Source organism: Drosophila willistoni (assembly GCF_018902025.1).
Source record: "Drosophila willistoni isolate 14030-0811.24 chromosome 2R unlocalized genomic scaffold, UCI_dwil_1.1 Seg167, whole genome shotgun sequence".
NCBI lineage: Eukaryota > Metazoa > Arthropoda > Insecta > Diptera > Drosophilidae > Drosophila > Drosophila willistoni.
Window position 1 is genome coordinate 23,817,676 of NW_025814050.1, and position 21,017 is coordinate 23,838,692.

Genomic DNA, 21,017 nt, shown 5'->3' on the forward strand with positions numbered 1-21,017 from the left:
TTAAAGACATTGGGAAAGGGTTTCTTATCACTGTTTTGCCTAATTATCTGTGGGAACTACTTAAACGATTAAATAGCCCAGATTTCTTACATTACTAATTGTAAGAGAAATACTTATTAAGACGAAATACTGCCCCCTCTTGGAAATCAAACCAGCAAATTCTTTTTTAATTGGGTGTATTGGAGGTGGTGACTGTTGATGGATATCTATGGATGTTTAAGTGTTTTGTGGATACATCATGTGGTAGTGTGGGTCGGTGTGCATGCGTGTATGTATGTATTTATGTTTTGTTTGTCTGGGATGGATCAGTTAGTTTGAGCCCCAGAGTAGTGAGAGTACATAACATTTATAGGATTTCAATCGATTCCGAAACGAGAAATAACAAAAACTATAAATGCATGAATCAATCAATACCTAAACCTCAAGCTGAATATGCGAAACTGGATCTGGAACTGGAGCTAGGGAACGGCTAGCTCGACTAACCCTGGCAGGCTGGACACACGGGCTTGTCCCCATCCACGGTGAATGTTTGAGTGGTAATGGGACTCTCGCATCGATTACAGCGGAAGCAATCGCGATGCCATTTCGCATTCATCGCTACCACAGCACTATCTGTGGTAATGGGTTTCTCGCACTTGGCGCATCTTGCGGCAAATAGGTCCTCGTAGTCCTGTTTGCAATAGACCTTTCCCTGTCGCTCATAGAAGGGTTGATTGGCCAGCGGCTTCCTGCAAGCGCCATCGCAGCAAAAGCACTTCTCATGCCAACTCTCGCCCATGGCACAGATGGTACGCTCCAGAATGGGCTTCTTGCAGCCGGCACAAGTCTGTGTGTAGCGTTCCACAAAGCACTTTGAGCACACTGGCTCACCATCTTGAATGTTGAATGTGGCATCCTCGATCTGAGACTCGCAGTGACGACATAGGAAGTGCTCCGGATGCCATGTCTTTCCCAAAGCCGTGATCATTCTCTTGGTAATCACCTCGTTGCACTTGTAACACACAACGTGGTCACTCATCTTGCCTTTCGTTCTTCCTTCCTTCCTTCGTTTCAACTGAAAATAGATTTAACTCCGATCCTTTTTGTATTACTTTTTCGTCAACCCGCGCACACACACACGACACAAACGGAAATCGAATGAGCCAAAGAACTGCAAAACCGTGTTTTTTTATATGGAGGAATGGATGGAAAACAATTCTGACATTAAAAAATTTAACACACTTTTGAGTAGATTAAAATTTTTTTTGGGAATTTTGAAATTTTTTTTTACTAACTATAAAGAGCGAAAACGGAACGAACGTATGAATTTTGTGAGACTCAAAAACTGAATGAGAAAATACAGTATACAGCATAGGATATCGATTTGGCAAGTCAGCAAGTGAGAATAAGCTTACTGAGATTGACTAAACATGTGGGTTTCCTTTTTGGAGAAACGAAGGCCTGCTTAAAGTTACGAAAAATTGTACATTTTGATAACGAATACATATTCAAAGATATAAAATTTATTAAAAATTATTATCAGTATAGAATATAATTCATTGTAAATTATCAACCTAACAACTTTGGCCTTCGGCTAAGACGAACACTACATCGCTATAGCCTAGGACTTAAACTCTTATCCTCATTGTTCAGTTGCCTATTTGACTGGTCAACTCATCTACCGAGGACTGCATAAATAATAATATAATACACATTTTTACTTTGTTTTGTCCCCTGAAATTAAAACTTTCTGATTAGTCACAGCAGAAAACCATTAACAAATTGGGCAAGCAATAAAGAACCGGAAGAATATAAGGAAAGGTTGTCCGATTAAATTGCGTTCGAAGGATTTTCGAGTTCTCTTTTAGGGGTTGCACATTTTTCTTAACTGCATTGGGTACAAGAAAAAAGAGGAGAAGTGCTTTATAATTAATAAAATATTTTAGCAGAAAAAAAATTTAATTAAAGCAAAATGCTTAGAAGTTTCCTGTTGCTTAGTCAGCAGTAATTAACAACCAGTTACACATGCGTGATGGTGGCCAACCGAAAAGGGCTCACTCCCCCCCCAAGTACGGAATGTGCCACTTTCAGTTCCTTTGTTGTTTACTCGATGGTCACATTCAGAGCTAGCACTGGGACTGGTCGAGTTGTTCGTGGTGGCTGCTGGGACAACTGTGCATGTCACAATTTGACTCCGTCGTTTCTGAAAAGAATTTCAAATTGTCGCCCGTTTTGTATCTGGGGTGCCATTTGGAATCCGCTCGTGGAGCTTGTTATGCAAGTTAAAAGGGAATTTGTGTCAGGCATATCCTTGCATCGACATCCCGTCTGCGTATGCCAGTGCGTATCCCGTTTGAGGACTCACACCGCCACCGACTTAATGATGAGGGGCGTTGAACATAATTCCATAAACGCTTACATACATGGACCATAATTGCTCCTCCTTGAGAAGGATTTTTCCGTTTTGTTTAATTGCATAAATTTCCCCATTCACATTTCTGGCACAAGTTCATAGTAGCCACCCAAAATTTACCCAACAGCATATACATATATTATACATATACATACATATGTATGTATACATATATGTTACATAGTTAGAAATACTTATAAATCTACAACTACCGACTTGTTTCCCCAATTAAGAATCACTTTTTTGGTTGGTATTTTTTGGGCATCTGACCCACAATTGATTTATTATTTGGGTTGCATTAATTTAATTGAATTAGATTGGGCCAAAAAACGGAACAGTGCTTTATCAAAAAGTCATAAAAACTATGTCAACAAATATGTATGTATACTTAATAAACAACCTTTTGACTAGAAATAACTAAAAATAAAATATGTTTCGGATCATTGAGTAATTTAGCGATTTCTTAATAAAACATTGAGGAAATAAAAACCTTTCATTGGGCGTTTAGACTACATTTTATTTATAAATATTTTCCTCCTCTCCTCTCGAATGTAGCATTAGTATACTTATGTGTAACTAGAGTATACATACATTAATTTTTTGTATTTTCATTTACCACCAATGGGACATTCTGACTAAAAGTTATGCATTTACATCTTAAATATAAGAAACTTATATATTTTCAATAATTTAAAGTTTCCAGTCGTTTCGGTTTCAGCCGGTAGCCCATATATGTATGTATGTATATGTGCGACACAGTATCCGAGTATCCTTTGGCCTTCTCAAAAAAAAGGAGCACTAAAGTGAGTAAAAATGCCGCAATCAATTGCATTGCAGTCATTGGCAGTTTAATTATGCAACGCGAAGCAAGGGAGTTGGCCAGACTCGAGCATTGAACTTTGATTTGGATTAAGCAAGTCCCTAGGCATATAAACCATATTTAAATGAAGGACAATTGTTCGCTTTAATGGTTATTTTTAATGGTTAATGTCAGATAAAATAAATTAAATAATGTTATATGAATATTGTTCAACGGTTACATTTAACTTAATGAGTAATTATTTATCAAATATCAGTTAATTTCCTTTTGGGCCGCTTCTCTACCTGACCCCTAGTCAATGGTTATCACTTCTGCTGATTCCTCTTTATCCTGTTCGTACTGCGGCTCCTCGAGTTGCTGATTCCAGTCGCCATAATATGATTTATTTTTATTCTTCTTGCTAGGCTTTTTCGATGAGATTAGAGTGCGCCGTTTTAATCTTTTAAGTTTCTTCTTACTACTACTGCTCTTCTTGAATTTCTCCGTGGCCACGTCTAGTATGATGCTACGTAATTCCTTGCGATAGTTCTTAAGGTTTGTCAATTCAGTGACTAAGGGATTGCCATTCTCTTGCTTCTCATCATCGTTGTCGTCCATATCATCATCGCTTAGCAAAGGTATTTCGTAATAATCCTCCAAGGATGTTGTTGAGTGGGAACTGATTTTATGCTTAATCGGTTGCAACTTGAGCAACTCCTCGGTTAGCATCAATTTTGATGTGGCCATTTTCATAACATGATGTTTCTTGCAACTGAGTTGCTGACGATAGCTATACACATGGAACATTAAATTGGGTGCCTGATTTGGTTCCGCCTGCTCCTGGGGCTCTTGATTTTCTTTCTCCTCATCCTCCAGTTCGTCCATATGAGGTTCCAGTGTGGCTACGCTTCTAGAGTCATCGAATGACACATTGCGATCCATTACGTTGCCCATTGCTTGCTGCTCGTGATGACGTTTCGATTGTGGTTCAATTGTCTCTGACAGCTGCAAGCAATTTGCATAAGGTCTTATATGCCAACATTTGGAAAAGGATTGCCAAAAAGTTCATACCTGACGAGGGCGTACCTGTATTCGATGGCGCATGTTTTATGATTAACACCTGCGATGGATTAGGTAACGCGATTTCTTATTCCCAAGTAGCCTATTTTCGACCAAAGTTATTTAAGGACTCAGGTAGTAACTTTTGGAATCTAAGTTATCCACACCACGTGCGTTGACATCTAAACCTTTGCTACCTAAATCCAAAGTTGCAGCACGACAATTTCAGACCTTTAAATTAAGAAAACAACTTTAGGCGCATAAATTCAAGTTTTCATGAAAATTCCCATGTCACTGAAAAGTCAAATGTTATGCAACACTGGCTTGTTAGTATTTTAGGAACTTCTAGGGAAATTTTCCTAATCACAAAAATTGAGCAGAACAAGCTGCAATTGATCACCGGAAACCGTAAACTTAAAGTGAGTGGGCAATATCTTCTTAAGCTGCTTCTTTCATTCCCGTAACCATTAGAAAGATGATACACATGTATGTATGTCCACCTTGAGTAGTACATTCACGCTTACTACATAGAAGAGTTGCATTTAAATTTTTAAGTTCACATAAGGTTTAAAATTCCAAAATAACAGTAAACAGACAAAGTGACGACCAAATATAACGCAAAAACAGAGATGGCAGTGACATTTCGTGCCTTCTCTAATTTTTTTGACGTTCGTTGTGTTCAAAGCGCCTAAGCACACATGGTAACCCAAGACTTATTGAGTCGTTAAAATTATAAAAGCAAAGATCTTGCATACTATCGGTATATCCTAATGTTCCAATGGGGATCTCCTTTTTTTTTGTCTACCTAAATTCCTATTTAACAGCTAATGCTGTTTGGACTTTCTCAGTTTATGATCCAACATCTTATAGGGATCTTTCCTGACTACTACCTAACATGAAGGCATTCCGTTAGTTTACCTGTAATCCTAAACCCACAAATAACCCAAGATCCGCGCAGGTAAGTTCGTGTCATGACTTGCCCGGATTTGCACAGGTCAAAGAGTCCATAGCACTTCCATACCTGCTTATGTATATAAATCGCTTAATCATCGAAAATATATATCATAACAACTTAGAGTCTCATTCGACATGGACAGTTCACAATCATCTCAAAAGGAATTGCTGATGTTCCGCTCTCCGATGGACGCTCAGAATCAGATATACATATTTAACTCGCCCATTGATTACAAGGATCAGCAGTTAATAGTCTATCAACGACCAGGCATGCTGAGCGGCGAAAACGGCTATTGTGTGGTCTACAAGAGGGATCACTTCATAATCAACAGTCCGCCCAACTATCAGAGTCCAACAAAGAGAAGTTTTCTAAACGAGTGCATAAGACAATTGTATTTGATGTACGGACTGGGTCACAAGCTGCACTGGGAACCAAATACATCCCTGGCAAGTCGTGAAAAAATTTGGCAACAAGTAGATGTCTGCCTCCAACCAGAGCGAGTGACTTTGAAGCGGGCGAGTGTGGAGCGTGTGAAACGTCAGCTCTTCCGTGAGGACAGACTAAGCCGTAAAAACCGAAAACCCGCACGTGGTAACACCTGGGGTACGCAGGTTCTTAATTTCAAGCCCATGCGACACAAGATTGGCCGCAGCCATGGATATATACGTCGGGACTATTTTCGCTGTGCTCGCCACAATGTCCTCCAACAACTGATATACGAAAAGTTAAAACGGGAAGTGATCTGCTCTCCGGCCGTATGCCAGAGCGTTATTGGTGCAGCCGACGGCATCTTCAGCGTTAATTCCGGTGTAATTAGCGACATCTGCAGATATCATCACAACGGAGCACGTCATCAACCAGCAGTGGAAAGGCATCTCACAGTTGGCGAGGTCAATTTGAGGAATAACGAGGCTTGTCGCATTACAGAGCGGGCCAAGCGTCTGGAGGCCATGTTCATACACGAGCAAGTGCGTCGCGCTGTTCAGAATCATCAACTCATTTTGGAAGAATCTGTGCGTTCTGTCTTTTATGCGAAGGAATTATTCCGCCTAATTGAGGATCACGAGGAATTTGTGTATACTGACAAGCAAATCCTCACTCGCAGTTAAACATAAATATTATATGTAAATCTAATTTAGGATTTCTCTATGCTTAAGATTGTAATTGTTTAAAACAAAAGATTTCTTTACTATATATACTTTATACATACATAAACCTTAAATTACATACATAATAAACACTAAAAAAATATATATATGCATATTGAAAACAATTCTGGTATTTTTTTCACATAGTTAAATTCTGTTCCTCGAGGAACTATATATTCCCCTGTCTGCCGATCTGTTTCTCGGGCTAGTTTGCCGTCTTTTGTTGCTCAATTAGTTTGGAATGCACATCCATTAAGCTCTGCAAAAGATTTAAGATATACAAATTAATGTTAAATGTTAAGTTTAATTGAAAAATTATCCTCAATCAACAGCTACTTTCAATTGCTTTACTTTTTAGGACAAAAGTCTTTACTTCTCTAATTTAAATTTTAATAATTAGACTGTTTGGAAAAAATTACATTCTATTTGTCAAAATTGAAATCACCAAAAATAAAACCTATAAAATGTAGAAAATTAACTCACGACATTCATTTATAAATCAAACATTTGTTTTATATAGTTCATTTAATATTCAATCATCACTAGTTAGGGAATTGAGTTAAACTAATCATTTAAATTCTTATCGATGGGTTCCTTACACTTCTCAACAAAAACAAATATGTTTTGTTTTTCTGATTGCTTTTTCTGGTTTTCTTAAATCCCAGTTGGTTTAATTAAAAAGAACCTATAAGACTTAAATGTACTTATTGAGACATACATTACATTTGTGAATCAGTTGGTATAACCTTCCTGAATGGCAGCTTCATCTATATCTCTTAGAATGCCCTGTGAAATTATCAAAATATGACGACCAGACCCAAGAATAAAATTAACAAATTATATATTCCATTTTCGTTGAACTAAAAACCATTACACAACCCAAAGAAATGTGTTATAGAGGGAGAAGAAGAGCAGTCAATATTGGTTATCCAACACCTCTAAATAGAAGCTAATTGTAAGGTTAAGACTAACTACGCCTCACAGGTGGGGCAGGTGCAAGGGATGTTGAAATGCTGTTAGCATCTGGGCATACCTTAAAATATTTTACAGTCTTGACGCGCAGCTCTAGGGTGGCGTCTTCGTCACATATCATCAAAGTATTGACATGTTGCTGGAATGCACTAACGGTCCACATGTGGTTAACACCTTCTTCGATCGCTTTGTACAAGGCGAAGGCCTTGTGACCGCCCGTTATGAGTATCATAACCTCCTTTGAATCCATCACAGTACCCACACCCACAGTTAAAGCCTGTTTAGGAACCTTGGTCATATCATTGTCAAAGAAACGGGCATTAGCCTCCAAGGTATCCTGGGCCAGGGTCTTTACTCTCGTTCGTGATACCAGCGATGAGCCGGGCTCATTGAAAGCTATATGGCCATCTGGCCCAATGCCACCAATGAATAGTTCTACTCCTCCGGCCGCTTTAATCTGCTCCTCAAATTTATTACATTCGACCACCAAATCGGAGGCATTGCCATCTAATATATGGACATTGTGGGGTTCAATGTCAATATGCTTGAAGAAATTATGCCACATGAAATAGTGATAGCTCTCGTGATGATCCCGCGGCAAGCCAACATATTCATCCATATTAAATGTCTTTACATATTGAAACGATACCTTGCCCTGCTTATAGAATTCAATTAACTCTCGATACATTCCCAATGGCGTGGAGCCTGTGGGTAAACCCAATACAAAGTATCTGAAATAGTAAAAGTTATTCAGTCAGTGAATGGTCAAATACGAATGTATATCAATCACTTACTTATTTGGTCCCGGCTGGAACTCGTTGATACGTTTCATGACATATTTGGCTGCCCATTTGCCAACCGAATCGCTGGTTTCCAAAATAATCAATCTCATTTTGTTGTATTACCTAGAATAGGGGTAGGTTAAAGAATTAATTGACAATATCATTTGAATTTGCATATAGTTGATTTCTTTGTACATTTCTTTAACATAGTTTCTGTCTAGTTTAATATTCAGCTCTTTTATATTTAAAGTACTTTTCCATACTTTCTATCTTTGGCCACAAAGTGACCATTAGTCTATTTAAAGATTGACTAAGATTTTCTATGTATTCAAACTCTGTACGTTATCATGAGGGACCTTAAAAATTTTAACATCCTCATTAGGAGTTGGCTATTGCTTATATCATTGAAAGATTAATTTCTAATTTGTCCTGTAATAAAGGATACTTCTGTGTATCCATATTGATGTAAATTAGGTGAATCGTTTTTAACATTAAATTTTTAAATATATTAATCATTTTTATTTTCAAACTAAGGAGTGGCCTATTCAATAATAGTGCGCAGTCTATTTCAGTTGATGTTTCAAGCGATTTTAAAGCCGTGGTTGCCTTTAATAATTAGTGCGTAGGAGATTTAGATTGTATTTTTGGGTTTGCGTTTGCCTATGTATATATAATATGTATGTATGTGTCCATATTCATTCATCGGGATAAGATTACACAATGAGAGATCCCCATGTCCAATTGTGGCAGTGAGATCATAAAATCTAACTGATAAGCAACACAACAGCAATTAAAACTCATTTATGACTTTGACCGACGAACGCCCCCCGCCTTGAAGGCAACCAACATACATATAAATATCTACATATGAAATAACACTTTCATTCTCAATTGGCAACCTGCACTTGAGAATACAAACGAAACAACAACTCACTCACCTTAAAAAATGATCAACCTCACGAATACAAAACGTTTTTTTAATATTTATTTATTTGTTTTTTTTTTTTTGCAATTTTTTGTGCTTTGCAAAGCACTTGAACGAAGGCACCGAGCGACGAGAGATGTTAGTAGCAGGGAAACACAAACCAGACTGAAAGCTGGCTATTTATTGCATTGGGCTTACTTAACTGATAAAGCAAAAATTTTGAGCGATAAGCCTGCATTTGTTTTGGGACAGGGGCAGTTGCAACCACAATGGCTAACCTTGAGATACTTTTTTTTCTTATCACTGGAACCGAAGGCAGGGGTTACCGAGAGAAACTTTTGGACAGGGTTTCAGCTCAATTATTAACTGCAGTTGAATGAACTTGGACAAAGCTATCTCATTCTAGCAAATACATATTTAGATCTCTGCGAGTGAAGTCCTCTCTTGAGTGAAAATGTCTGGGTCTTTCGTTTTGTGCTATTAATTTCACCAACAAGTGGGTTTGGGGCTGTACATATGTGAATGGGTTTGCCGTTACCATGCTGTGGTGCCAATGTCAAAGTGCCGGCTGTTGTTTCTATATTGTTTTCCCCACTGACTAACTGACTTTAATCGATTTCGATTTCAAAACACTCAAACATTTGAGTAAAAATCCAGTACAACTTCGCCCGCATACATACTAAAAATAAATGAATTCCGAAAATAACTCAGTGCTAAGCGGAGAGAAGAATTTCGAACACAAAACGCAGACGACAAAAAGGGCAGTGAGAAAGTGAAATGAAATTCTCAATACCCTACAATACTAAAAATATACAGCAGCAAGGTATACTAGTTTAGCGAAATTTTACAGAATTATCTTGTTTTAGTTTGAAATTTTTTAAACAATATTTTACAATATATTTTGCAAATTTAAAAAGCTTATTCTTAAACTTATATGTATTTATGAAACTTTGCTTATAATGTAATATTCTAGGAACAATCGGTCTAGGTATAGTCTGATCAAAAACACTTTTCGCTCCTCATGTTTATATGTTTTTTGATTTAAATATGATATTTAGTTGGTCATTTCGCTTAAATTTGTTCAACATTTTTGTATATAAGTATTACGAAACATTTTTGTTTTTCATTTTACAATTTCTTAACAAAAAACAAATGTACTTAACATTTGACACTCTTAAATTTCTTTAAATAGTTTATTAACCGACCGAGCGGATGGGACCACACCCACCCCCATCCCTCTAATGTAGAAGAGCCAAAAAATATTAAAATAAGGAACGAAAAAAAATTGAACGCATGATTGAGCGTTTAATTGTACCTTGTTGGCATAAGTTGACTTTAGAAGCAAACCGGTTCCTTTTCGTTTTTCTTTTTTGGTTGGGGGAGTTATCCATCCCATTAACTCATTAGTAATGGAACTCGTATTGAAATATATTGGCGACTCATTGGACAAGTGGGTTTTGTTTCGTTTTATGTATATAATTATATATATTTTGTTTGTATTTTAAGTTTCTTGTACAAAAATATTTAAAATAAATTGTAAATTGTGTCTCATTTCTTGTTTTTGTTTTATTGGTGATATACTTTTTGTTGTTGTTTTAGAAAAATGACTTAAAAACTATTTATTTAATTAATATATTTATAGAAAGATAGATAGATTTAGAAAGTAAAAGTGGTAAGTTAAGGTAGTGTCCAAGTTCATTAGAAATATTGTTTCAACCAATATTTAAAATAAACTTGAGAGCACCAAAAAAATTGACATTACGAAACTGCGTCTAGGCAAATAAACCATGTAAATTCTATGTGGCACACATGCACAAGGGTGCCCTTTTCTTCAGACCCCTGTATACATATATATGAATATGCCTCATAAAGTTTACAGTTGGTTTTACATTGAACAAGTTAGGGGGCGGGGAACGTTAATAAAATATTCGTCCAAAGAACATTGAAGAACGTAAAAAATACTAAATATAGAGACGGTGACAAAAAAAACATTTGGAACTGGCAACGTATAGAAAATTTTCCTGTTTTTCTGTTGTTATTGTGGTTTGAACTTATGAAAAATTATTGAATTGTGAAATTAATTGAAATTAGTTGTGCTTTACATAATGGAGCACTTCTCGTTGGTCTGCTTGGGATCGCCTTGGTGATGGTAAAGCTGCTCGTTGCCATCAACAGCACTAATGCTGCGACGACGACTCATTCGGCTGGTTGACGACGAGACATGTGTGGAAACAATGCGCTTAATGCGCTCCAAATTTGCCACTGCCTCGCCATCGCCATTGAGAAGAATTGTTTTTGTATTATCCCCGATGGTCCATTTCTGTTGCTTCATCACAATGTTGGTGGGTGGCTCATGCTGGGCCCGAGAATCTGAAGACCACACTGTGACAGAGGAATTTGGTTCTATTTTCACGGAACGATGGAACTTATAGGTAACCGAAGGACCGTTCTCGTTAATCAAACGCTGCAATTGCCATCCGCCAATGGCAATCTCCTCGGCACCCTTGTTATAGAGTTTGATAAACTTTCCATCCGCATCGATTTCTTTGATTTCCACGTTGCCTTTTGCATTGGCCGATATATAGAAATCGGATACGCTGCGATCCTCCGATTCGTCCACAAAGGCACGTTTGCGTTTCAACGCTCCTGAGGGAGTGCGGCGCGATGGTGTTGACCGAGTGCTACTACGCAAGGATTGGCTAAAGGATTGCACCGTAGCCGTATTGGGGGCTGGAGTGATATTCAAGCGAGCCTCTTCGCCCATCAGCAGCTTGTCATAGGCGGCAATTTCTAAATCCAAAGAGACCTAAAACGACAAAACGAACAAGTTAAGTTGGGACAACATATCATGTTTGCAAGCTAGTTCTAGTTGGAAAATTATATGCATACTTGTTCAAGATTACAAGTCAGGTTGCATTCTTAATTTTTTACTGCTCTCACCTTGATGTCCATCAAATCCTGGTATTCCTGTAATTGCTGAGTCATTTCTTCACGCAAACGAATCAATTCTTTTTCTAGCAAAGCCACCTCCTGACGATGGTGTTCCAAATCGTTGTCCAGCTGCTTCTCCAGCTCGCGAATACGAGCATTCAACGCACCATTGGTGGCCTCCAAATCATTGATCTTTGCATTCAGCCCATCGATACGAACGCGAGTACTGCGTAGCTCTTCAATTGACTTGTGGGTGGAATTGTGAGTGCGGGCTGCAGCATCCTGCATACGCCGAATCTTATCCTCATAGAGTTGCTCAATATCCTCGCGATTGATGCGCATTTGCTCTTCATATTGGAAGCGAAGTTCTTGCAGCGATTGCTTCAACTTAGCATCGTACTCCTGTGCCAGGCGGCCATCAATTTCGCTATACTCAGTTTGACGCACCCGCCGCGATTCATTGATCTCTTGCGAGTGGACTTGATCTTTGAATGAAAGTTCTTCGCGGAGCGATTGTATGGCGTTTTCCAAATCGACGCGAGCCAAAGTCTCCTGTTCCAGATTCTTGCGCGTATCCTCAAACTGTTTACGCAAGCGATCCAGTTCTTTGAGTGCCTCCTGAAGATCATCGTTTGCCTTCTTACGATCTGCGTTTGCCTGGCTATACTTTTGGCTCAAATCGTTGGCCCGAGACTCATTGACACGGGCATTGGCTAATGAAAGATGGAACTAATAAGGAAGGCGAAAGAAAAATACTCGCGATTCGGTTACTCACCTTCAGCAATGCTAGCCTCCTTCGTTTTCTTATCCAGATTCGTCTTCAGATTGTCATTCTCCTCCCACATACGTTTCAAATCGATTTCAATCTTTGCCCGCTCCCGTGCCGTTTCATCCAACAGGCGACGTGTCTCTAGAAGTTCCGCCTCAAATATATTCTTGATATTCGTTGTCTCGCGGGTGACTGTATCCCGCGTAGTTTGCACTTCAATGGTGAGACGTGAGTTTTCCGTCTCCAGGTTACGCACCCGATCGATATAGGTGGCCAGACGATCATTGAGATTCTGGAGCTCGACCTTTTCAGCCACACGCGAATGACGCGTGGGACTCAATGGGCTTGAGGCCTGCTGCTGTTGTTGTTGCTGCTGTGGAGCGGGTCCACCTGATGGCGGCAATGGGGTCGAAGTGCTGCCAGGTTGTGGTGTGGCAGTGCCAGCACGTCGGGATTTGGTCGACATTCTGCGGAGACAAGAGACACGTGAGCCGGTTATGCTAGATCTGCAACCTCAATATGTTTCGTTTCGTTTTCTTTCTATTCTATTTGCTTAGCCAGATATTTTTGCGCGCAATCGTTTTATGCTGCCCGTTCTTAGTACTGCCTGATAAAATTCCAAAACAGAAAACAAGAAATAATAATCAAATCCACTCAAGAGAGAACGCCGCTTTCTCTCTCTAACTCAGTCTCTTTCACTCACACTGTCTCGCGTTATGTTGCAGTTGGCATTGCCACTCAAACCTAACTGTACTAAAGCGAACGAATAAAAAAAATTTGAGTGGCTCAAGTAAGCGGCGTTTTGTTTATGGGCGTGGGCGTTTCAAAAACCTTTTACCGCAAACTATGTTCATTATGAATCTACTGCTTAGCTTAAAAGAGTCCTTTGAATTACACAATATGATGTTTTTAATTCACATTTTGTCTAAAATCTCACTCTCTCATGCGCGGCATTTTCCTGGGCCGCTTCTCTGCGGGGGGAACACTCAACTCGATTACAGTTTAACCTTCGCTTTCCCTAATGTGGTTTTAAAGTTTTACGTGTATTAGCAACAAGGCCTACTTACCTATATTCTCAATTAAATTTGCACAATTTATTTAAATAATTGTGGGGTTTTTTGTTATTTTGAGAGGACGCTGAACCGAATTATTTTTTATGCTGCTGCTTTAAGTGTTGGAAAACGTCGATTTCATTCATTGCTTTACAAATTTTGTAAACAATCGATAGTTTGAAATACTATTGAGCTATCGCCATTTCAAAAAACCATCGATACTATCGTCGATACTACCGAGTAGTCTGAAAACGCGTCCGTAAAGCGCAAAATTCAATTTATTTTAATACAATACTATTGAATGACAATTTGTTACGTTTTAATCAATTGGTCTAATCAAATACTTGAAACATCCCGCAGAATTTCTAAACGGTAATGGAAGTGCAAAATGGTTGCATTAACATTGTAAACCTGTTGCAAATTTTAATCTGAGTAGTTTGAAATTTGCCGCAATTTGATTGTTATTTAAGTTTTTAGTCAACACTGGTTACTTTGTTTGGGTTCGAGAGTTTTACTCTACTTTAGATGCTTAAATATGTATATAACTAAAAAAATTCGTAGTTTAACTGTTTCGTTTAATTTTTTTCTTTGTGTCTTGTGGTTATATTCCTTTTTATAAAAGGAACAAGACAAAAATAATTAAAGAGAAAACTGCAGCATCAGATCCCGTTTCTCTCGGTGTATAAAGTGAGGCGAATTCGCACTAATAGGGGGGTGTGTGTATGTAAAAATAACAAAAACAAATTGTCTATAAAATTTTAATAAAGTTTACAAAATTCAGAATTTTACTGCGTTTTAAGGAATAAAGATTCTGAAGGTCGTGTGGATTAGCGAGATTATTCAACGATTTAGATCTAAATATAAGTGTAATGGAAAAGGTAAGTAAAAGACCTGAATAAATACAACGTATTTACAACAAAGAAAACTGCTTTAGGAGCCATAAATAAAACGATACGGATTTCCTAGTCAGGTTGAGGATAACGATAAATGATAAAATGAGACGCTATCTGTGTATATTGGTGTTAATCGCCAGCATTGTGCACTCTTTTTCCTATAAACCTGTCGTCCTTCTCCATGGGATACTTTCGGGAGCAGATTCGATGTCAGTTTTGAAAGAGTTAATTGAAGAGGTAAGAGTTTTTGAAGACAGGTCCCCTTTCTTTATTTTAATTAATGTGCGTTATTCATTACAGCTTCATCCGGGAACAATGGTCTACAATTGTGATAAATTTAGTGGTTGGAACAGCCTGGAAAATGCATGGAGGCAAGTCGAGCAAATTCGAGACTATATAGATGAGATTGGTAAAGCACATCCGGAGGGCATTATTTTTCTGGGTATGATAGATATAACTCAGTAAATTAGAATGAAATTAAAACATATTTTGAAATTAGGCTACTCCCAGGGAGGTATTTTAGCCCGGGCAGCGATCCAGAGTTTGCCACAACATAATGTCAAGACTTTTATTTCCTTATCCTCTCCTCAGGCTGGGCAGTACGGCAGTAAGTTATTGCTATACAAGATAAATTTAAATATGTATATTATCATCTTTGTACTTGCAGCTAGTTTCCTTCATTTGATTTTCCCAGATTTGGCCGCCAAAACAGCCTTTGAGCTCTTCTATTCGCGAGTGGGTCAACATACCTCAGTGGGAGGCTATTGGAACGATCCGTTCAAGCAATCGCTCTATATGAAATATAGTGAATTCTTGCCTGTAATCAACAACGAGAAGATTAGCACAAATTCTACAGATTTTAAAAAGGCTTTGGTACGATTAGAAAAAATGGTTATGGTTGGAGGCCCAAACGATGATGTGATAACTCCTTGGGAGAGCAGGTATATTGGTATTCAAAACAATTTAAACATTAATTATCATCTTAAATCTACAGTCACTTTGGTTACTTTAATGAGGATTTGGATGTGGTAGAGTTTAACAAGCGTAAAATTTTTACTGCCGACTTGATTGGCTTGAAAACCCTCCTGGACGCTGATAAATTAAAAATAATCGTTAAACCGCGTGTTCATCATTTATCCTGGCACAGGCAAAAAGATGTCATTAAGGAAGTCATAATGCCATATTTGGATTGAACAAGCAACAACTCAAGCTGAAGCGCAAGGCTGTGATTTGTAAACCGCTGAAGGATTCAACTGAAATACTTGACTTGTATATTGTAATTACATAAATTGAATTTATTTTTTAGCTAGACGGACCGTTTCTCTCGGTGTAAACTAGAATTATTTATAGCATGAATCCTATATATATTAAAACTGCTCTCTTGATTTTATATTCAAAGAAGTGTTTTTTTTATTACAAATATTTTGATAAATTTTAAAATGGCCGCCAATGCAAGCTGTGTAAACAAAAGTTATCGATAAGTTTACAATTAGAAGTGTGTGGCCAGATTTCAGTTTCTTTTTTATAATAATTTTAATAAGTTGAAGTTTTGTTTATTTTTTTGTTTTTTAACCTTACCAATAGCCATGACGAATACTGATGGAGCGGACAAGGATGTAGACAATGTCATACGCATTATGGTGTCTACGGACAATCATTTGGGCTATTTGGGAAGCGATAGCATCCGTGGCGAGGATAGTTTTGTGGCTTTTGAAGAAATGTTGCAGCTAGCCGTCTCTGAGGATGTCGACATGATTTTATTGGGCGGCGATCTATTCCACGATGCAGTGCCTAATCAGTATACGTTGCACAAGTAAGTATGCTTTGATTAAATGCAATTTATCCATCCAACCCATCATGCTTTTTTCGGTAGATGTCTGGAACTCTTAAGGCGCTACACATTTGGTGATAAACCGGTGTCTCTGGAGATATTAAGTGATCAATCTCGATGCTTTTATAATGCTGTCAATGAGTCGGTTAACTATGAGGATCCGAATTTAAATATATCCCTACCTGTCTTCTCAATTCATGGTAATCATGATGATCCCAGTGGTTTTGGTCGGCTTAGTAGCTTGGATTTGCTTAGCACCGCGGGATGTGTAAATTATTATGGACGCTGGACCGATTTAACCAAGCTGGAAATTAGTCCTGTTCTCCTGCGTAAAGGTGAAAGTCATTTGGCTTTATATGGGCTAAGTCACATTCCGGATCAACGGTTGAGTCGTCTTTTTGAGGAGTTCAAAGTAACAATGCAATATCATACAGAAAAGTCAACAGATCAGTCGGCAGAAGATGAAGAGTCCAACTGGTTTCATTTGATGGTTGTGCATCAAAATCGTGCCGATCGTGGACGTAAAAGGTATTTGCCGGAGGAACTTTTGCCATCCTTCTTGAATCTCGTAATTTGGGGACACGAACACGACTGCCGCATTGAGCCGGAATTAAATGTTAAACGAGATTTTTATGTCACCCAACCGGGCTCTTCAGTGCCCACTTCGCTGGCCGAGGGTGAGTCCATAAAGAAACATGTTGGCCTGTTGGAAATTTATAAAAATAAGTTCCAACTTAAGCCTTTGCCTCTAAAGACAGTTCGTCCGTTTATCTTTGAATCGATCAACTTGAACGACATGGCCACGGAACTTGGTCTGGATGAGGGTGATGCAAAAACTAAAGTGAAAAAGTTCGCTCGCGAAAAAATCGAGGAAATGATTGAACGATCGAAGGACCGGCTTACAGGCCACCCAAAACAGCCTGAAATTCCACTTATACGGCTACGACTACTGTATTCGGATGAAAGCTACATGTTCAATACCATACGATTTGGTCAGGAATACAGTTCACGCGTGGCGAATCCGGCAGATATCATTTATTTCAAGAAACTGAACAAACATAGCAAAGCGGCAACAATCAACCTCGACAAAGAGGCTATGAAGAAGGCCTTGGAAATGGAGAACACGACAAGAGTCGAGGAACTAGTGGATCGTTATTTCGATGAAGCACAAGGACAGAGACCCTTGAAATTGCTGCACTCCAAGGCTTTGGCGGAGATAACGTTTCGTTTGGTGGAGCGACATGATGCCAATGCAGCAGATAACATCGTCAAGTGGGTAACTCACAAATGCATTCCCGTGTTTGCATTTGCTCATAAGCATTATTTTATGTTTTTTACTGGGTGCACCTATAGGGTGAATTGGTATAGAAAAGTCAAAAATGTATAAAGTATAAGCGGTGTCCGTCTGTCCTTACGTCCGTTAGTATAAAGAAGGCTATAAGAAGTAGAGCCACCAAAATTGCAACCAAACTAACGTGATAAAATTTGGTAAATTAATTTCTATCAGTCTAGAAATAGTAGCAAAGTCGGGTTGTGAAATATCTTTTTAATAAATTTTTCATTTGGTGCATGAATATCTTACATTCCTTTTTTGTTTTTTAGATTCTATCGCGATAAGGCTGTGGATCATCTCATGGATGCTTTACCGGATGACGAGAACATTGATATTGAATTGGAAAATTTCAGGCATCAACATAACCACGAAGACCTTCTCAAGATGCTAGACGCACGCGGCGTCAAAAAGGAAACGATTGTTCCTAAAAATGAAGCAAACAAAACTGCAGCATCAGTAGCCAACACCTCAACTAGAACGGCTGCTACTGCTCCTGCTCGTGGACGTGGGACACGCGGCCGTACAGCAGCCGTGGTTAAGCCACAGCTGGATGTGTCCATAGAAACATCCGCAACTGTAAGAAGCTAGAAATATATATATGTCTATTGCCAAACCTAATAATTGTTAAACTTTATAGCGATCCTCGGGCAGAAAGCAGACACTTCTCAGTGCTGTTGGGCGCAACAGTCGATCCAAAGTGGCCAGCTATGTGATATCTGATGATTCCGATTAAGTGATATTCCAATTGTATATACCTTTATTAAAAACTGAATTTCTTTTTTACTTTTTATATATTGCCAAAACCCACAAGTGTTTCATCAATTTTGTATTCCAATATATTCTTTCCAGTGATTCGAAGTTTAATCTACCAGTAATTAAATTGTAAATATAAATAAAGAGGTTAACTGCAAGAGAGAACCCAATTGATAAGGGTCTACTATTAAACAGCCGCTCGCTCTTTGTGTGTTCCCTGCCTTGTTGAAGACCCCAAACATTTGTCAGTATTATCGCTGAATTGTAGCTGAGCAGATATTTTGCTGTGGATTTGTTATAAACATTTTAACGGTGTGTGTGTGGTTCTGGTTGTTTACGGATTGTAAAGTTCGGGGCATACTGTTGTTGTGATAAAGAATTCTGGGTTGCTTTTGCAAAGATCACTAAACCTCATTCAAATGTCGAGTTTATGTCTGAATCAACAAAAACAATTGCCTACAAATTAACACTGTCTTTAATTTATTTAATTAAAATTTATGAAATACAATTGATAGCTGCAAAGTTTACATGAACACTAAAACTTAAAGTTTCACGATAGATGGATTTTTGTCTATAATATTTAGATTACGGTCACTTAAGTGATCTTTATTGTATTAAACACCATAAATTATCAATCAACACGATTGTATTGATTGTGCTAAAGGAAGTTGCCAGGCCGTTAAGAGCTCTTGATAATTGGGCAGATAATATGATGAAACTTTGTGCCAGGTGTTTCCATATGATTATAACAGAGGGCATTCCTATAAACAAGAACTATTGAAATAGCATAGTTGGTCTTATCAATTTATTTCACTTGTTCATTGCCCGATTACACTTGTTCTAATGTGTTTAAATAGGAATAAAACGGATAGCTAACCAGTCGAAATCAAAATGTCTACACGAATTGTTGACCTACGTTCTGATACACTGACTCAGCCCACAGAGGAGATGCGTGCTCGCATGTCCTCGGCTGTTGTTGGTGATGATGTCTACGGCGAGGATCCTACAGTCAATGAGCTGGAATCAAAGATTGCCAGCATGTTTGGCAAGGAAGCCGGCCTCTTTGTTGCTAGCGGAACAATGGGAAATCTTTTGGCAATTATGGTTCACTGCCCGAGTCGCGGTTCGGAAATCATAATCGGTGATCAATCACATGTTTTTCTATATGAACAAGGTAAGGACATCAAATCAAGGGATTGCAGAATTTTGATGAAACCTTTGATGACTTAGGCGGTCCCGCTCAATTGGCTGGTGTGCAAGTGGCCACTATAAAGAACGAGATAGATGGAACCTTTAGTCTGGCAGAGTTGCAGCGAAAGATTCGAATTGATGATATTCATGAGCCAATCACCTCACTGGTTGTGGTCGAGAATACCCATAATGTTTGTGGTGGCAAAGTGGTTCCTCTCTCCTATCTGGATGAGCTGGTCTCCATAGACGTCGGTCAAGTGGTCCGTCCATTGCCTTGCACATGGATGGAGCTCGAATATTCAATGCAGCCGCCGCGTTGGGCGTCAGCGTACAGCGACTTTGTCGTGACTTTGATTCGGTTTCCATATGCCTAAGCAAAGGTTTATCCGCTCCTATTGGTTCAATTCTTGTGGGTTCCAAGGCTTTCATTACGCAGTGAGTAAGATGCATTTCTCTGCTGATTCATTTTACCAAGTTCATCCTGTGTCTTACCAGAGCACGACGATTCCGCAAGGCAGTGGGAGGAGGAATGCGACAGGTGGGTGTTTTGGCTGCTGCTGGCCTGGTGGCATTGGAACAGATTGTACCTTTACTGGGAAAGGATCATGAGAGAACTAAGCGCATTGCCAAGGCCGTTCATGATCTAAGTAGTCCCAATGTGGTTGTCGATTTGGATGCTGTGCAAACCAACATCCTTTTTTTGGAGATAAAACAACCCGATTTGGTGGGCAGTGAGTTTGTTCAGGATTTGGAAAACGTTCAGCCCGATGAATTGAGAGCCGGTGTCAAGGATAAGAATGGTCTGGGAGTTGTAGTCAGATCGTGTGACCTTACCTTAAAGTCAGTTCGTTTAGTTCTTTATCATCAAATCGATGATGAACAGGTCGAATTGGCCATTAAAAAGCTGACTTTTGTCATCAAGCAATATGATGCACGATGGCCAAAAGTGCAATAAAAAAAACTATTATTTGTTCCATACTAATTAATACAACTCGAAAAGGGATTGAATGACTTTTTCTAGTATCTTCTTTATTTTATTTACTTTGTTTGTGGGGTATTATGAGAAATGTTTAGCCTATTGAATAACTTAAGAACTAGAATAGATGCAAAATGAATGCCAGCTAAAGATGATAAGATTCAGTGCGGCCACTTTTGGATGGATCTTTGGTAATCTAGCTGCTAAAAGGGTAGAACTTTGTGTACTCCCTCTTCATACTTCGATTCCATATTGG

The 21,017-nt window shown here is 38.6% G+C and overlaps 8 protein-coding genes across 12 annotated transcripts; 4 read left to right on the plus strand and 4 right to left on the minus strand.

Moving 5' to 3' along the window:
* Window positions 1–159: 159 nt before the first annotated feature.
* LOC6646560 (transforming growth factor beta-1-induced transcript 1 protein-like) lies at window positions 160–1,371 on the minus strand. The gene has a single exon (XM_047010522.1). It carries the CDS (start codon window positions 1,016–1,018, stop codon window positions 479–481), a length of 540 nt encoding a protein of 179 aa, XP_046866478.1. The 5' UTR covers window positions 1,019–1,371; the 3' UTR covers window positions 160–478.
* A 1,897-nt stretch (window positions 1,372–3,268) lies between these two features.
* Window positions 3,269–4,912, minus strand: LOC6646559. Of its 2 annotated transcripts, none has more exons than XM_002069234.4 (2): window positions 4,278–4,912; window positions 3,269–4,196 (listed from the first exon to the last, which is right to left on the minus strand). In XM_002069234.4, the coding sequence occupies exons 1-2, from the start codon at window positions 4,293–4,295 to the stop codon at window positions 3,504–3,506; spliced, it is 711 nt and encodes a 236-aa protein (XP_002069270.2). In that variant the 5' UTR covers window positions 4,296–4,912; the 3' UTR covers window positions 3,269–3,503. The 2 variants fall into 2 exon arrangements, with proteins under 2 accessions (XP_002069270.2, XP_023033923.1); XM_023178155.2 differs by having other exon boundaries at window positions 4,263–4,912.
* A 385-nt stretch (window positions 4,913–5,297) lies between these two features.
* Window positions 5,298–6,368, plus strand: LOC6646558. Its single transcript, XM_002069233.3, has one exon. It carries the CDS (start codon window positions 5,340–5,342, stop codon window positions 6,312–6,314), a length of 975 nt encoding a protein of 324 aa, XP_002069269.1. The 5' UTR covers window positions 5,298–5,339; the 3' UTR covers window positions 6,315–6,368.
* An 18-nt stretch (window positions 6,369–6,386) lies between these two features.
* On the minus strand, window positions 6,387–9,563 carry LOC6646557 (glucosamine-6-phosphate isomerase). Of its 2 annotated transcripts, XM_023178139.2 has the most exons (5): window positions 9,046–9,563; window positions 8,120–8,230; window positions 7,387–8,056; window positions 7,072–7,139; window positions 6,566–6,612 (listed from the first exon to the last, which is right to left on the minus strand). In XM_023178139.2, the coding sequence occupies exons 2-4, from the start codon at window positions 8,215–8,217 to the stop codon at window positions 7,086–7,088; spliced, it is 822 nt and encodes a 273-aa protein (XP_023033907.1). In that variant the 5' UTR covers window positions 8,218–8,230; window positions 9,046–9,563; the 3' UTR covers window positions 6,566–6,612; window positions 7,072–7,085. The 2 variants fall into 2 exon arrangements, with proteins under 2 accessions (XP_002069268.3, XP_023033907.1); XM_002069232.4 differs by lacking the exon at window positions 7,072–7,139 and having other exon boundaries at window positions 6,387–6,612; window positions 9,046–9,562.
* A 1,015-nt stretch (window positions 9,564–10,578) lies between these two features.
* On the minus strand, window positions 10,579–13,877 carry LOC6646556 (lamin Dm0). The gene is made up of 4 exons (XM_002069231.4): window positions 13,800–13,877; window positions 12,739–13,199; window positions 11,973–12,676; window positions 10,579–11,838 (listed from the first exon to the last, which is right to left on the minus strand). The coding sequence occupies exons 2-4, from the start codon at window positions 13,196–13,198 to the stop codon at window positions 11,131–11,133; spliced, it is 1,872 nt and encodes a 623-aa protein (XP_002069267.1). The 5' UTR covers window position 13,199; window positions 13,800–13,877; the 3' UTR covers window positions 10,579–11,130.
* A 636-nt stretch (window positions 13,878–14,513) lies between these two features.
* Window positions 14,514–16,067, plus strand: LOC6646555 (lysosomal thioesterase PPT2 homolog). Of its 3 annotated transcripts, none has more exons than XM_023178140.2 (6): window positions 14,515–14,662; window positions 14,719–14,914; window positions 14,978–15,119; window positions 15,177–15,284; window positions 15,345–15,618; window positions 15,672–16,067. In XM_023178140.2, exons 2-6 carry the CDS (start codon window positions 14,780–14,782, stop codon window positions 15,868–15,870), a joined length of 858 nt encoding a protein of 285 aa, XP_023033908.1. In that variant the 5' UTR covers window positions 14,515–14,662; window positions 14,719–14,779; the 3' UTR covers window positions 15,871–16,067. The 3 variants fall into 3 exon arrangements, with proteins under 3 accessions (XP_046866483.1, XP_023033908.1, XP_002069266.1); XM_002069230.4 differs by having other exon boundaries at window positions 14,751–14,914; XM_047010527.1 differs by lacking the exon at window positions 15,177–15,284 and having other exon boundaries at window positions 14,514–14,662.
* Window positions 16,068–16,199: 132 nt separating this feature from the next.
* LOC6646585 (double-strand break repair protein MRE11) lies at window positions 16,200–18,644 on the plus strand. Its single transcript, XM_002069229.4, has 4 exons — window positions 16,200–16,490; window positions 16,551–17,780; window positions 18,111–18,417; window positions 18,479–18,644. The coding sequence occupies exons 1-4, from the start codon at window positions 16,264–16,266 to the stop codon at window positions 18,572–18,574; spliced, it is 1,860 nt and encodes a 619-aa protein (XP_002069265.2). The 5' UTR covers window positions 16,200–16,263; the 3' UTR covers window positions 18,575–18,644.
* A 776-nt stretch (window positions 18,645–19,420) lies between these two features.
* LOC6646584 (probable low-specificity L-threonine aldolase 2) lies at window positions 19,421–20,749 on the plus strand. The gene is given in 4 exon segments (XM_002069228.2): window positions 19,421–19,768; window positions 19,825–20,037; window positions 20,040–20,220; window positions 20,281–20,749. Coding segments are annotated over 4 exon segments (1,137 nt in total). The 5' UTR covers window positions 19,421–19,485; the 3' UTR covers window positions 20,741–20,749.
* Window positions 20,750–21,017: the final 268 nt, after the last annotated feature.

What these genes read in the sequence shown, in the direction of transcription:
- LOC6646585 (XM_002069229.4), top strand. Translation starts at nt 16,264, where the DNA reads ATGACGAATACTGATGGAGCGGACAAGGATGTAGACAATGTCATACGC. An exon ending in GCAGCAGATAACATCGTCAA is followed by an intron (nt 17,781 to 18,110) that starts GTGGGTAACTCA and finishes TTTGTTTTTTAG; the next exon opens with ATTCTATCGCGATAAGGCTG. An exon ending in CCATAGAAACATCCGCAACT is followed by an intron (nt 18,418 to 18,478) that starts GTAAGAAGCTAG and finishes TAAACTTTATAG; the next exon opens with CGATCCTCGGGCAGAAAGCA.
- LOC6646557 (XM_002069232.4), bottom strand. Translation starts at nt 8,217, where the DNA reads ATGAGATTGATTATTTTGGAAACCAGCGATTCGGTTGGCAAATGGGCA. An exon ending in TTCCAGCCGGGACCAAATAA is followed by an intron (nt 8,057 to 8,119) that starts GTAAGTGATTGA and finishes TTACTATTTCAG; the next exon opens with ATACTTTGTATTGGGTTTAC. An exon ending in AGACTGTAAAATATTTTAAG is followed by an intron (nt 6,613 to 7,386) that starts GTATGCCCAGAT and finishes AATCTTTTGCAG; the next exon opens with AGCTTAATGGATGTGCATTC.
- LOC6646559 (XM_023178155.2), bottom strand. Translation starts at nt 4,295, where the DNA reads ATGCGCCATCGAATACAGGTACGCCCTCGTCAG. An exon ending in TACAGGTACGCCCTCGTCAG is followed by an intron (nt 4,197 to 4,262) that starts GTATGAACTTTT and finishes AATTGCTTGCAG; the next exon opens with CTGTCAGAGACAATTGAACC.
- LOC6646555 (XM_023178140.2), top strand. Translation starts at nt 14,780, where the DNA reads ATGAGACGCTATCTGTGTATATTGGTGTTAATCGCCAGCATTGTGCAC. An exon ending in GGAGGGCATTATTTTTCTGG is followed by an intron (nt 15,120 to 15,176) that starts GTATGATAGATA and finishes TTTTGAAATTAG; the next exon opens with GCTACTCCCAGGGAGGTATT. An exon ending in TCAGGCTGGGCAGTACGGCA is followed by an intron (nt 15,285 to 15,344) that starts GTAAGTTATTGC and finishes TTGTACTTGCAG; the next exon opens with CTAGTTTCCTTCATTTGATT.
- LOC6646556 (XM_002069231.4), bottom strand. Translation starts at nt 13,198, where the DNA reads ATGTCGACCAAATCCCGACGTGCTGGCACTGCCACACCACAACCTGGC. An exon ending in GGAGGCTAGCATTGCTGAAG is followed by an intron (nt 12,677 to 12,738) that starts GTGAGTAACCGA and finishes ATCTTTCATTAG; the next exon opens with CCAATGCCCGTGTCAATGAG. An exon ending in AGGATTTGATGGACATCAAG is followed by an intron (nt 11,839 to 11,972) that starts GTGAGAGCAGTA and finishes TTGTCGTTTTAG; the next exon opens with GTCTCTTTGGATTTAGAAAT.
- LOC6646560 (XM_047010522.1), bottom strand. Translation starts at nt 1,018, where the DNA reads ATGAGTGACCACGTTGTGTGTTACAAGTGCAACGAGGTGATTACCAAG.
- LOC6646558 (XM_002069233.3), top strand. Translation starts at nt 5,340, where the DNA reads ATGGACAGTTCACAATCATCTCAAAAGGAATTGCTGATGTTCCGCTCT.